At 39.3% G+C, this 13804-nt stretch overlaps 2 protein-coding genes across 4 annotated transcripts in view; one reads left to right on the forward strand and one right to left on the reverse strand.

Moving 5' to 3' along the window:
- The window catches only part of LOC137973068 (trichohyalin-like), a 29327-nt gene extending 23391 nt beyond the window's left edge, over positions 1-5936 (reverse strand). For 2 of the 3 annotated variants that reach the window (XR_011117164.1, XM_068819798.1), the window contains exons 1-9: positions 5748-5936; positions 5480-5589; positions 5331-5394; positions 3595-3830; positions 1778-1841; positions 1180-1265; positions 263-312; positions 75-109; positions 1-3 (exon numbers count right to left, since the gene is read on the reverse strand). The exon at positions 1-3 is cut by the window's left edge and continues 43 nt beyond it. Coding sequence is in view for 2 of the 3 variants with exons in the window: in XM_068819798.1 (XP_068675899.1) it covers positions 1-3; positions 75-109; positions 263-312; positions 1180-1265; positions 1778-1841; positions 3595-3830; positions 5331-5394; positions 5480-5570 (629 nt within the window). In the remaining variant the exon portion in view is untranslated. Of the gene's footprint in view, positions 4-74; positions 110-262; positions 313-1179; positions 1266-1777; positions 1842-3594; positions 3831-5330; positions 5395-5479; positions 5590-5694 lie in introns of all 3 variants that reach the window. The other variant, XM_068819799.1, reaches the window with a different exon arrangement.
- Positions 5937-7951: 2015 nt separating this feature from the next.
- LOC137973073 (nucleolar complex protein 4 homolog) lies at positions 7952-13676 on the forward strand. The gene is made up of 2 exons (XM_068819805.1): positions 7952-9187; positions 9878-13676. Exons 1-2 carry the CDS (start codon positions 7961-7963, stop codon positions 10232-10234), a joined length of 1584 nt encoding a protein of 527 aa, XP_068675906.1. The 5' UTR covers positions 7952-7960; the 3' UTR covers positions 10235-13676.
- The last annotated feature ends 128 nt before the right edge of the window (positions 13677-13804 follow it).

Genomic DNA, 13804 nt, shown 5'->3' on the forward strand with positions numbered 1-13804 from the left:
AGTCTGAAAAACAATAATCAAATATTTCAAATAAACAATCAAAACTGATAAAAAGTATAAGAACCAAAGGCCACCTTAGCTTCTTTGTATCATAGCAATCCTCTGTCATCTGAAAAAAAGGAGATGTCATGTTAGGTTACTGCACAAAGCAAGGCTCAAATCCAACAAATAAATGCAGGTTGTCTTTATTCTTACTACTGGGATGCATGAAATTGACACAGCCCTAAAAAGTAATTATGATTAAGTAACATAATGTTATTACCTGTTGCGACAGAATTGCTCTCACATTCACAGACCCATCTATCGAGTTTCCTAATAGGAAAAGAAAAAGGCTTTTGTATCATGCTTCTCAAAAATAATCACTCCCAAGCACTTCTCCTCAAGGACATCTCATAGGGCTGCAGTCACCAGCAGATCTGGATAGTCAATGATTCAAATTCTTTGTTACACCAATTTTTTTTTCATACAATGTAATGTAATTTGTTGCATTGATCATGAAAAGTTCCCCTACTGCCAGTATAGGAAAAAGGCCTTTTTGATAACATCAGTGGCAGTATCAAAGCTTCAAAGAACAAGCCAAGATAAAGGTCCTATTATCTGGACTCTAACACATCTTTAAATGATTTAACAATAAGAATATTGTTTTCTTCCTTGTTATTTTAAGCAACAGTGAATCTTGGATAGCCCCCAACTGGGACTTCATTTAGATCCTGATAAGCTTTTGCTCACCTTTGAAAAGTATTACTATATATAGTAACAGACAAAATAAGGGGGAAGTTGTTTATTTCTTCTCTTTTCTTTATTCACTCCAGGACTTAGCAAAAAAAACTGACTCACTTCCAAGACATTGAGCTCCTAAGGTGCTGCCTTCCCTGTAAAAGGTCTAGCAAACATGCTAAAACCAAAATTATTTAGATTTTCTCTGAAAAAAAGCTTTTCCCACAAATTTAATTATTTTCTAGAAGCCATAATTGATTTCCATAAAATGGGGAAACCAATGAGGATGTTTGTCAGTCATTTATTATTAATTTTGTGGGTTTTCTTTGTGCTTGTTTATTTGTACTTATTTGTTTGATCTAAAGGTTTTTTACTCATTACTCCTTATAATAACATGAACTTCAAAAAGCAATGTTAGTAAAGTAACAAAGTAACTTCCATTTAGTGTACATAACTGTGTACCTTGCTTGCAGAATCTTGTCAGGTGAAGAGCCACAAAAAATTCATCTTGAGAGAGTTTTCCATCTCTGTCAATATCAGACAGATTCCTGAGGAAGAAATACGGGTTATTGACCTTGAGTGTGATGTCAAGATGGCTGGATATTGGGCAAGTTCTTTTTTTGCGTGTTTATTAGTCTTGGTCCAAAAACACGCAAAAATGAACAAGGCCAATATCCAGCCATCTTGGCAGAAGAAGCTTGGTCAATAAAGGATTTATTAAATGGGATAAAACACCAAAAAATGATCTTTGATCTTGCAGGACTAAGTGAGAAATCCCGAGAGGGCAAGATCGCTCCATCTAGCCAATCACAGGGCGGGATTTGGTTCATCTCGCCCACTCACAGAGCCAGTAATATAACAAAGGCACTTTAATAGAGGTTCTTCCCAACTGCCTAAATGGCTTGCTTTATTAAACCACAATGATCTTTCACTGTAAAATAACTTCATAACCATGGTTCAAGTATATGACTTTCATCTTTATTCTCCTGCCTTGTTACCTTTTTCTTAGCAAATGATTGGTTCCAAACTAGTGAGGAGTCTTAGACTACATTCAACGTACCAAATTCTAGCTAGTATATCCTCTGAAAGACCAGATCTGATAAGAATAGAACAAGCTGTTTCACCTAATAAAAACAACAACGATAAAGATAAAGATGATGATGATGATGACAGGCCGGGGAAGAGGTAATTTATATACTGTTACAACAATGATCTAGTACAATACTTGGCAGACAATAGTTTCCTGAAAATTAAGGAAATTATGCTGAAAACTCTGACAAGCTCATTTTATCCAGTCAGAAGATCATCAAATGCAGTTGCACAAGTTACCTTTAGGTTAAACCATGTGGCTTTAAGTTTATTATTCCCAAAACAAAACTGCACATTTCTGAGGGTAATGCACTCTACAAGAGTATATCAGATTTTGCCTCGTCTTACAAATTAATTATGCAATGAAACCATTTAGTTCTAGAAGTCCATTAAACTTTTGACTCCTACTAAGCAATCCCTTGTATGTCAATCAAGTTAACCACTTATTGAGTAAACCACCTTTTGTCACACAATCCAGAGAAACAGCTGAGGGACGCTTGGGGAAGCAGCTAGCTTCAAACTTAAGCTTCAAAACATTTTTTTTTTCTCATTCTAGAGACCAACGTTTAACTCTAGCAATCTGCTACCTTCGCCCTAATAAGAAGTGCAGATGGATTTCTGGAAGACAAATCACCTGTGTCTAGCTCTTCAGTGTGAGTGTTGTAAACAATAAGTTTGATTATTGTTCAAATCCACTCTGGCATAAAGCCTGGATTCACTTGAGATAGGTAGAGGGTGTGTTTAACTGCAGGTTGCAGGTTAGGGACTTGCAGGTCATAGTTTCACCATAGCGGAAACAACTCAAACCTTTACTAATGCTAACATTAGGCCTAAACACTATGCCTTAGATAATGTTTAAGCCTAAGGTTAGCATTTTTGTAAAGGTTGGGGTTCTTTCAGGTATGGTAAAACATTGATCTGCAACCGGCCCTTCACACCCTCCGTGAGGCAGGAGAAAAAGGGCACCTTTCACCCCACCCCAGGCCTCTGAACAAAATTACTATTACCCCTACTTCTAATTCAGTTCAAATTTATTCATTCAATTCAACAAAAGGGAAGCATACCAGAGGTTATCCACAGCCAGGAGATGAAATTGAGTGAAAGTCGATTTTGACCAGGGAGGAAACCGGAGAAAAACCCTCAGAGTCAGATTGAGATAGACTGAAACTACATTTGACCTCAGGCTGAGGATTGAACCCATGTTGCAGAGGTGGAAGGCACAGCTGATAACCGCTAAGCCATCCTGACTCCCTAACTATTACAAACCAATCTGTTGTGCAATAATATTGTAGTACAGTAGGGATAGTAGAATTAAACAAGGGTTAAATTTCAAGCATATTGGAAAATGACAAACACTTCATATTTTCCTTTCTAGAAAAAAACAAAGAACACATATTTTATGAGCCTTTAGATATTATATGTCAACTGAGATACAGTTGTCCCTTTGAAAAAAGAGTTTGATAATCTACTCAAAAATGATCAGGGCCCCGTTGCTCAAAAGCCGATTAACACTAATCCCAGATTAAAAATTAACCAAGGAGTTTAATTCTGTGCTTCCAAATGCTGTTCAACGCTGAAATTCAGCAAAACTTTACATTAGAATAAGTTAATCTTGAAAAACAAAAATAAGTGAAAGAAACTTTCACCAAAAAGTTGAAAATGTGAGACACGTTTACGCTAGCGAAACGTTTACGTTAATCCTGGATTAAGTTACTCGGCTTTCAAACATCCGGGCCCAGAGCATAAATTGGCATTGAAGTATAAATTTAAGATTTTTAGGGGTCTCACCATCCATATAGCTGCCTAACTTGGCATCACTTTTCCATAGGAAAGCTTTCCTATAAGCCTCTCTCTCTTCTCCCAATATGGAAGGAACATTGACAGCTGGTGAATGAACAGGAGTGAGTGCCTCTGGCAATTTTTCGGGGATGATTTTGCCCTTTAAACGGCTCTGAATAAGATGCATTGCTACTGCAAATTCAGCTATGTCCAGCATGTTGTTCCTTGAAATGTCAGCAAGTTTCCTTTGAAAATTAACAAAGCAATGTTTTAATTACCATTTAAAGCAAAAATAAGGAGAAAAGACTCTAAAACCCTCTACTCCAAATCTCCCTCAACTGAAAATCCTGATGAGCAAGTCAACATCTGCAAACTTGTTTTTATCTAAAACTTTCCAATTTATTTATAATAAGTTGTGTAATATATCCTCACTAGCAATGCAATCATAAACACAAACAACATATATGGACCTAGTAACTTGTGGTAAACTATAAATGTCTTTTGTCCTAACCAAAGATGCAATGATCAAGATTCTATTGAGTTTGTGTGGGTGGCTCCCGCTTTTGGTTGCACGACTGGTAACAATCAGGCCTTATTAAAACATGGGGAAGAGGGATCTATATTGACAGAGGGAAAGCAGTCTGACACTCAACTGCAGTATACACATTTATTACTATAAATTCCCTCTACCTAGTATTAAGAGCAAGTATCAATAAATAAAATCTCAGCTCTCAGCATACATCACAAACTCTGCTGATCTAGAATATTCCTGAATATTATACAAGACTAACAGGAAATGAAAGCGACTGTCAAAGCTACAAGAAGAAAAAACAAAAGTTTCTCAGAATTGTATTCAACCTCAACAAATCTTGGTCAAATTAAAAAAAAAAAAACAATCAAAGCCTTGTGCCATCTGAAATTCCTATTTTTAGCCACTCTCAATTTTTTTGCTTTTGCTTGTTTGGTATCTGAAATCTGGGAGCCAAATAGAGAGACAATGAAATAGAACAAAAAGAACTGGATATGGGGATTCTTATAGCAAAAAACTTACGACCGACAAGCTGCAAAGCCGAAATTCCCAATAAATGTCCTCTCATGACAAAAAGGTCACATTTTCAAAATCTCTGCATACGTACATGTAGCACTTAATTGTAAATAGAAAACTTGTAAATATCAAGTCAAACAAATTACTTTGATACTTTGAAAAAGCAGAAGACATTTTCCAGTTAACCCACACGCAAAACCCATGACATTTGATACTTGAGTGTTCAGCAATTAACACTGAGGCCTCTTCAACTTTATTTGCCTGATGATGAAATTATAACGATCAAAAATAGAAATATCAAGAGAACGTGATACTGTCAGTTTATGGTTCATAATCCCGAAGATAGAAGATAAACCTTGAAAAATGGAAAACGAACGTGCATGCATTGTGGTGTACATAATAAAAAAAACAAAAGATAATGCAGCTTAGCAAAGGACAAATTATAATTAGAGGAAATGGAAAATTAAGTTTGTATTCAAAACAAAGACTATTAAGCTTATCATTCCCATTGTTTCTTTAACATATGTTGCATTTATGCATCATAAGGGCTGAATAATCTACGATGTAACGGGAATGTTATGATAAAATGTTTCACTGCCTAATTAAGATTAAAGATGGAATAAGACATATCAAATGCTCGCAAATGCAAAGTATCATTTTACTGCTTGTAAGAACATTTTCAATTAAAAGTCATACAAACCAGATTTTGCTTAGTTCCGGCAAGGGAAGTTTCGATCGTATGAATAACGAACGGGCTTGCTCGCCTGAAATATCAAAGACATTCTTGTTTGTAAAATTTCTTAGATCAGCTGCCGTCGATGTGTTAGTGCACACAGCGCGCTTATTTACCGGATAAATATCTGCCGTCAGGGTTTTGGCTGAAAAATAACGTATCATGGCGAGTTCTTTCTTCTTCGGGAATTTCCCACTTTAAATCCATCTCAAAATAAAGTTGTTACCTGTGGAAAATGCAAAAAGATATATCAATTAGTTCGCAAAAAGCGGAAATTTAATTCATCAGAAGCAAGCGCCGTGCAAGCGAACGAAAGGTGTGTAGTATGTACATTTCATCCACGCGATCACAGTCGACAAGTGCCTTCTAAAATTGAATAGTAACCTTGGAAAAGTTCTTCATTGCTTGAATCAACCCATACTGGAATAACGGTATCCAATTTGTTTATATCCCCTAAACATTAACGAATTGTTCTTGCAATTTGTGTTTACCCACATACTAGAGCGATGCAAGGACCTCTGTACATATCCGCTTGTCACAGTTGTTGACGCTATGTCCAGTTTCCATGAGCGCGACCATAGTTGCTGTGATAGGGGGGGGGGGGGAGGGGACGCTTTGTTATCAGAGGAGGGGAGAAAGGAGATAGTCGGAATCATATGTCAGGCAGCGTTTACACGAACGCGGTTTTACATCGACACGGTTTCATGACTTCAAACCCGAGTTTAAATCTATGCGGTTTGGAAGTGTTTACACGGAATCGTTTTCGCCAGAAAATCCAAGTCGTGATGGTATATGCGAGCGCTGCACTACTTGCTAAATTCACATGCAAATTTCGCGCCAAAATAGTAACCGTATTCAAATCGATGCGGTTTCGCTGTTTACACGACAGATGAAACCACATCGTTTTGAAAACGCTCCACTTTTGGTAGCGGTTTGAAATCGACACGGTTTCGGCAACAGTCTCGATCGGTGTCGTGTAAACAGAAGATGTAACCGCATCGTTTTCGTTCGCGCGTGTAAACGCTGCCATAGTAACAGAAGCAGCGCTTACACGGTTTCGTTTGTAACCGCATCGTTTTTGATGCGGTTACACCTTCTGATCGAGATTGTTGCCGAAACCGTGTCAATTTGTAACCCCTGCCAAAAGTGGAGACGGTTTTCAAAACGATGCGGTTTCATCTGTCGCGTAAACAGCGACACCACATCGATTTGCATCATTCAATTCATTGTTACGACACCAGCACATTTGCTAAGCAATCAAGGCACTAGCAGTACCTTTTCAGCCCAAATTTCCTTCTCCGATAACTCAGCAGTCCTGTTCCGTTGTCCCTCGCTTCTTTCGGTCCACGACCTTGTCCTCCACAGGACAGAGAAAGATACAAATATCGGGGATTTATAAAACGCTTTGTATCTTCCAAAAAAAAACGTTCCAAGGCATGCAACTTCGCAGTTTTTTTTCCTCAGCAGTTGAAAATATGTTCAAAGATCAAATCTACCAAATGAACAGGTTTATTTTCACGAATTGCTTTTCTCCCGGGACTTTGAGAACAGGCCCTGGAGTGGGCAGGTACAAAAGACAGGTCACAGGTCACAAGTCACCAGGGAGTTTAAGAAACAGGGCGGCTACGGCAACGGCAATGTCAAATGGCAGTAATATTACTGGTTAAAAGAAGAAAAGTGATCGTGCTTCACGTGTGGCACGCATTTTTGTACATTTCTCTCCTGTACTCGTTAAAACAACAATGTAAAATGACCAATTTTTCAGGTTTTGACGGCAACGTGGACAAACAACAGTGAATCTTTCCTTCTCTCTCCGTACTTCAAATCCGTACGTACCAATCTGGTTATAGGATACTTCTCCCATACTGTACAATGTAAAAAGGATGGAAACATCGCGAAACATTTAGGATGGCTCAAACTTATAGTTTGATGTGACGTTTTCGTCGCCGTAGCCGTCGTGGTTTCTTAAACTCCCTAGTGTTTTACCACTGACGGAAACAACCCTGTCCGATTACCAATGCTAAATGTACCTAATTAGGCCTAAAAGCTTCTGCTTACGAGCCAGAAGGCCCATCAGGCCGGCACTTACCTCCGGTTTCTGTAGCATGAAGCGATTAGGAGTATTTTTACTCCCCTCCTGGATGGGATGCTAGTCCATCGCGGGGTTACTCCCAGCATTAAATTCACCGGTACCCATACACCTGGGTGGAGATAGGCACTGTGAGAGTAAAGTGTCTTGCCCAAGAACACAACACAATGTCCCCGGCCAGGACCCGAACCCAGAACACTAGATCAGGAGTCGAGCACTGTCAATGACTTTTGTACCGTTTGCCGCCTTAGAGCCCAGACTTGAACACCCATGCCGGATCGATTCGCCACATACTTCCCTATCTCTAAGCTATCAAGCAATCTGGGAGCTGGTCATTTACAGAAATACAGTGACAAGGTCTTAATTTGATTGAAGGTAGAATTGTCATTCTTCAACCGCTTGCGTGACTCATACTGGAAGTTTCGTGACTCTGCTCGCCTCCGTCGACCTCAGTCCTAAAGTAACTGGTCAGCGGATGACTTATGCAGCACGCCTTCAGCACGCCAATATGGCGGACAATAATTGTAATAATTCGAGCGTAGTTAAAGAAGTCAACAACAAGACCACTGCTATTCTCGAAAGCGATGCTAATTCAAACTTCCTAGTCGATATTATAGAGCTATCAGAAAGCCAGGAAGAAGAAGTGTTGCTCGCATTCATTCGATCAGTGTACAAAATCTTCTCAACGTTTTGTTCACGTGGCAAACTGCATCTCTCACTGCAACAAAGGAAAGCAGTAAAAGGAAGCGAAGATCCTGGAGATGTTTTCAATCTGTGGCTCCACGAGAAGTACTTGCTGACCTTAAGACGGCTCTTACATTTGTTAAGTGTTGGATCGCAGAACATAAAGGAATTTTCGTTGTGCACTTTGATGAAATTTGTTGCTGAAGAAGGAAAGCAGAAGTCATCGGATGGTTTCCCAAATAAACTGTTTAAACAAATTTGCGATGTATTTTTTAACGGAAAGAACAGCTCGAAGGCTTGTATTGAAAGATTCGCAGAGTTTTTAGACTATGATGATGTCAGGTTTTTTGTATTGAAAAATCTAGCTGGCAGGCTGGGAAATGTACCAGTGTCCGAGGGGGAAAAAGAGCCTTATCTTGTCGAAAATGTGTTTACCATGTTAAGCCAGGTGAAAATGAAAGAAAATGATGAAGATCTCAATAACTTTCTTATTCATGATATGAAGAGCGCAAAGGGAAAGGATGGCAGTGTGAGTAAGCAACCCCGTTTTACATTGGTAAAATATCACAAGCGGTTCTTCAGCTCTGCGTGGATTGGCTTCCTTGCAATCCCACTGACGTCAGAGATTCTCAAGAAGATCCTTCTCAATCTTCACACTGATGTATTGCCTCACATGACAGATCCAAAGCTATTGATGGATTTTTTAACTGATTCCTACAATGCTGGGGGAGTAACAAGCCTTCTCGCTCTCAACAGTCTCTTTTTTCTCATCCACAAGCACAACCTGGACTACCCAGACTTTTTCAAGAAGCTTTATGCTTTGTTTGAGCCTAACATCTTTTATGTCAAGTACCAGGCAAGGTTTTTCCATTTGGCTGATCTGTTCTTGACATCAACCCACCTTCCTGCATACCTGATTGGTGCATTTGTCAAGAGGCTGTCACGTCTTGCTCTGACAGCTCCCCCGCATGGTGCCATGTTAGCTACTGCTTTTGTCTGTAATCTGATTAAACGACACCCAAGTGTGCAAGCCCTTATTCATCGAAAACAAGTAAGAAAATATTTCCAAATAAAAATAAATTCCAGTACTGTATGAAAGGTGCGTTAGAGATAAAAGGAAGGAATGATTTTTCTGATCGTAGAAAATGGCTTGCTTAAAAATTTGGGGTCAAACCTGTGACCCGTGAGCTGTGCAGTACCACTGCAATGATCTAGCAGCTGAGCTATGAAGCTTCAATTATCAGTAGTACACATGTAGGTTTTGAGCTTCAGTGTTAGCAGTATGCAACATGAAAATGTGAATTCCTGGCAAGATACCTCAGAGTCCCAGATTCTGGTTGTTTACAAGTTCAAATTTTCTACTGGACCAATGCTCAACTGAGGAGAAAGTGCTGCCTTTGTAATGATCTTGACTAAAGTTTAGTTTTTCAAGTCTTTCAGATAGCTTGGATAAACTATCTCCCACCCCTTGCTAGTACGAAAAATTGTGTGAGATGGTTAAGAACCCACTCAAAGTCCCCATCATTGTGATCAAGTCTTGTTCCAAACTGACAGGGACACAAAAGCACCAAATCAGCAAAGGGAACCTTGCATAACTTCACTAACACCATCATGTCAACTTCCTTGTTGCAAAAAGTAAAGTAATTTGGGCTCTGCATCAAATGCTATGCATTGGCCACACCTCCCATTGTAGGCTTGCTAACATTTGTATCAAATAAATTGTCACTGTTTGCAATTTTAGTCTGGAAAGCTGTTGCTTGATGGAGAGAGTAGTGAAGATTTTCAAGATAGCTGCATTGGTGATCCTTTCATTGTGGATGAACCCGATCCAGCCAAATGCAATGCACTGAAGAGCTCTCTGTGGGAGCTAAAGACCCTTCAGCATCATTACTATCCTGGTGTTTCGACTTTGGTGGAGATGCTGGAGAAACCACTTGATTCCAAGGAGACCGACATCTCAGATTATTTTGATGTCAGCTATGATCAGCTTTTCCAAAAGGAATGTAGAAAGGTCACACAGAAAAATTCTTTCTTGGAATTTCAAGTCCCTAAGGGGATTATCGGTAAAGGCATGGTGGAGAACTGGGTGCTGAGTTAGGATTTTGCTGTCATAGCAGATCAATATTATACCAGTTTGGCACTTTGTAGGAGCATGGTACATGTAATTCTTTGCATAAATGTTGCAAACCCCTGATAGCACTTGGTAGAAATTTAACCCTGTAACCACATGTTAAGAAGAGAAAACTTGCACTCCCAGTCTTACCTGTTCCCCAATAAAAAGGTCCCCTTTCTAACTTTTGAGAGGGTTAAAATGGCCATGGTATTGATAGGCTTGCGACCTGAATGAAAGCAGGGCTGCCATTGACTTTGTTTGGAGACAAACTACTCTTTTTTAATCATATGAATGCAAACTTGTCAGAACACACTGACCACATGCACTTACTCAAAAAACGGGCTTGAAGTTTGCAGCTAAACAAGGTCTTAGGTGCGCAGTGAGGTGAAAATTTTGTCAGCTGGAAAGGAGAGTCTCTGATGATTATTTCCTACAATCATTCCCTTTTCTGGTGTTTCTATCATTTAAAACATTGTTCCAGATTTTGCACTGTTTTCGCCAAGATATAATCTTCTTTGTTTTTTCAAGCAAAATCAAAAACATTTTTTTGATTATTCATTACAGACATTACAAACTTATTTTTGCTGTATCGAAAAATATTCTAATGAGAGTGTTCATTTCACTTGATGACATAATGCTGTTTTTGTTAGCCCGACAAGAATATAGCCGTCTATTTTCTTGTCATTCCGTTCCGAGACGAAGTTTGGCACATTACAAGCAACGTATGCAAATGTGACTAACGAAACAAGCTCCAGCAGTCGGCAAAGGCCCCTTTGTTATATTGGTGTTTTTGCCAATGAAGCTTCATTTACCAGAAGCCTTTTTGAAACATCATTGCCACATTTTGCTCGAGAATAATTCTGAAGGCAGCATTTGCTCGTCAGTTATCTTAAAGACCCTGATTGTTGGTCCAGCCGAAGTTGAACTCACGACTTCCACCACGGTCTGAGTCCGGTGCTCAACCGACTGAGCCAGACTGCCGGTAATCGCGGTCATAACTGCGAGAATCATAGCTTCACTTGATTTCATATCTACAGTTTAATTTATGATTCATTTTATGTATCATTTCGTTCACTGATCTTTAATATAGTTGAGTTCAAAATGACTTAGAGGGCCGTTTTGTTTTAGTCACTGCCCAAGTAATCACCCGATGGTGTTTTGGGTGACCATTGGGTGGAACAAAGCAACCTTATAATGAGGCAGCCCTTATTCGCTAATTTTGAGTTCTACTAGACTTTGGTTGACTTCCTGTGGTAACTGTTTCAAAGTTAATTTGAAAAAAAAATTGTACTGGTAAGAGTTTCCTTTACTTTAGTGATTTCTGCAAGGCACGAATATACGCAAACGTTTTTGTTATTTTCTATTATGAGCACAGGTTATTATTGTTCTGTACGACACCCCTGGTGTTTGAATAATCACTCAAACTGACACACTGACGACGAGTGTTGTTGAATTAAACCGCTCTTTCGGCTGGGTAGTAACCTCCTTTTTCTGTGGCTCTTTGTAACCTCACATCGGCAAATTCAAACAGAGCGACCGAAAACGAGGGCAACTTAATTTTTGAGGTAAACATCTATTGTTTTTGCGGCAACATTTCATGGTTTGCTTAACTCGAAAGTCTTGTTTCCTTGTGGGAAATGTTTAGACTTCCCTGCGAGCGAACCTGTTCAGGTTAAGGTTCGAGAGTGGAAAGCATTTGACAGAGAAATGATTGGAGCAGTGTCGATTTACGTATCAGGTTAAGCAGCTGACTCGTGCAATTGCGAAAACAAGGTGGAATGGCGAACAACATTATACCCGGTTCATTATGTTAAGGCCGTGCAGTCTCGTTCGTCATCCTTGGAGGACCTTGCGTAACTCAAAGTGATAAATACCGATTTTCTGGATTCTGTAAGTCAAGAAGCAAAACCGAGTGATGGGTTCTTCGTATAGCTCATGGAAAAAGCTAACCAAGCGGCCCCGAGCCAATAGCGATTTACCGCCGAAAAAGACATCAGTGGAAAGCTCGAGACGACCGAAAAGGTCAAAAACGCTCAATAATAGAATCGACAGGAATGCATTGGAGGAAATGGAGGGCCGACTGGTGCGTAGAAATCCTCTATATAGACAGGAAGAAATATTGGACAATGGCATACTTTTCGACGAGATTGTGGCTAAAATTGAACAGCAAGCCGCAGCTAAGCTGTCGAGCCCACGGCAAACGTACGAAGAAGCTCCAAAAGGATTCGATTCGTTTATGATGTACTAGAGGGAGTATTATCAAAAAACCGTCTGGGACAAGAAACCACGACACTGGTGCTGCTTTAAAAGAGCTTTGCTTCGTTAATCAATGACCAGCTGAGCTCAATCGGTCAGCAACGAAGTACGAAAAAAATAATTACTTTTCGAGGAGAGTTTTATCCTCCCTTGGTCAAATGCAGTTTTTGCGGTTGTAAACTCTTAATCGAAAGAAAGTTCTGGCGAACCAGAGAATCGTAAACAGAGATTTTCTTGCGTCAGAAGTTTAAAAGTGTGACGTTCAAAGTACCCAAAAATGCCGTTCGCAGTTAGCGTTCCTTGGGTAGTGTTTGTTCTTTAGAGGGGGCTAACCCCTCTATGGTCCACTGAAACTTGTCGAAGTTTGTGATTTGAAATTTCGGATGGAGTGAATATATATATGGCGACTGGAGCTCTCTTGTTACACCTTACGATGCTCGAAAAGTTAACAGTAAATTTAAAGTTCTAATCTTGTGAAGATTTTTCAGTGGAAATTGCGAAAGGTTTTGTGATAAGAAAAATATTTCTCACGGTACTTTAAATAAGATTTCTTTTCTGCATGATTACGTTCTCTGCTTGATGTCTCCATTGTTGATGTGTTGTCGCTATGCTTTGCCGACGAATAAGTTTTCTTTTTGATTGAATTAAGTAGTGCTACGTATAATTGAAGGAACTTGCCATTGCACTACATTATAACAACCAAAGCGATTAATCCGTAGTATTTCTGGGTTGCCTTCTTGTTGTTAGCGTTATCGAGATGGAACGGCTGTCAAAAGACGCGGTGTGTAAGTCATTATATATATTTTAAATTAACAAAACGAAGCAATAAAGCGGGAAACACTAAATGACGAGAAAATGGTTTGAATGTCCCCGCTTAATCATTCGCAAGGTTTAGCATTGTTCGTAGTGCGGCGAACGCTTGCGATATATCCCGACCAAGCAAAAACATAAAAAAAGATCGATGGCTTATCTTTCAATTCTAGTTCACCTGTCCTAGAAATTATGCAAACTTGGATTCTCTTAATGAACTTTAGTATATCCGAATTGTTGCATTTAAATAACAAAGAAAACTCTTTAATTTTTAGTTTGTTTGTCCTTCTGTTAATGTGTTTTTCGCCAAATGCAATTGATTGAAGAATCCTACTACACCATACACCACACTTTTTGTTCCCCTTCGATTACTAAGGTTAAGGTGATATTAAAGGTTGAACTGTAAGATGGCAACAAGATGATTTTTAAATCTCACTCTGACTTCTCAAACTGTCTCTAGGAAAAGTAGGTCTTTCTGGCGTTCATTAT

Source organism: Montipora foliosa, chromosome 10 (assembly GCF_036669935.1).
Source record: "Montipora foliosa isolate CH-2021 chromosome 10, ASM3666993v2, whole genome shotgun sequence".
Classification (NCBI taxonomy): Eukaryota; Metazoa; Cnidaria; class Anthozoa; order Scleractinia; family Acroporidae; genus Montipora; species Montipora foliosa.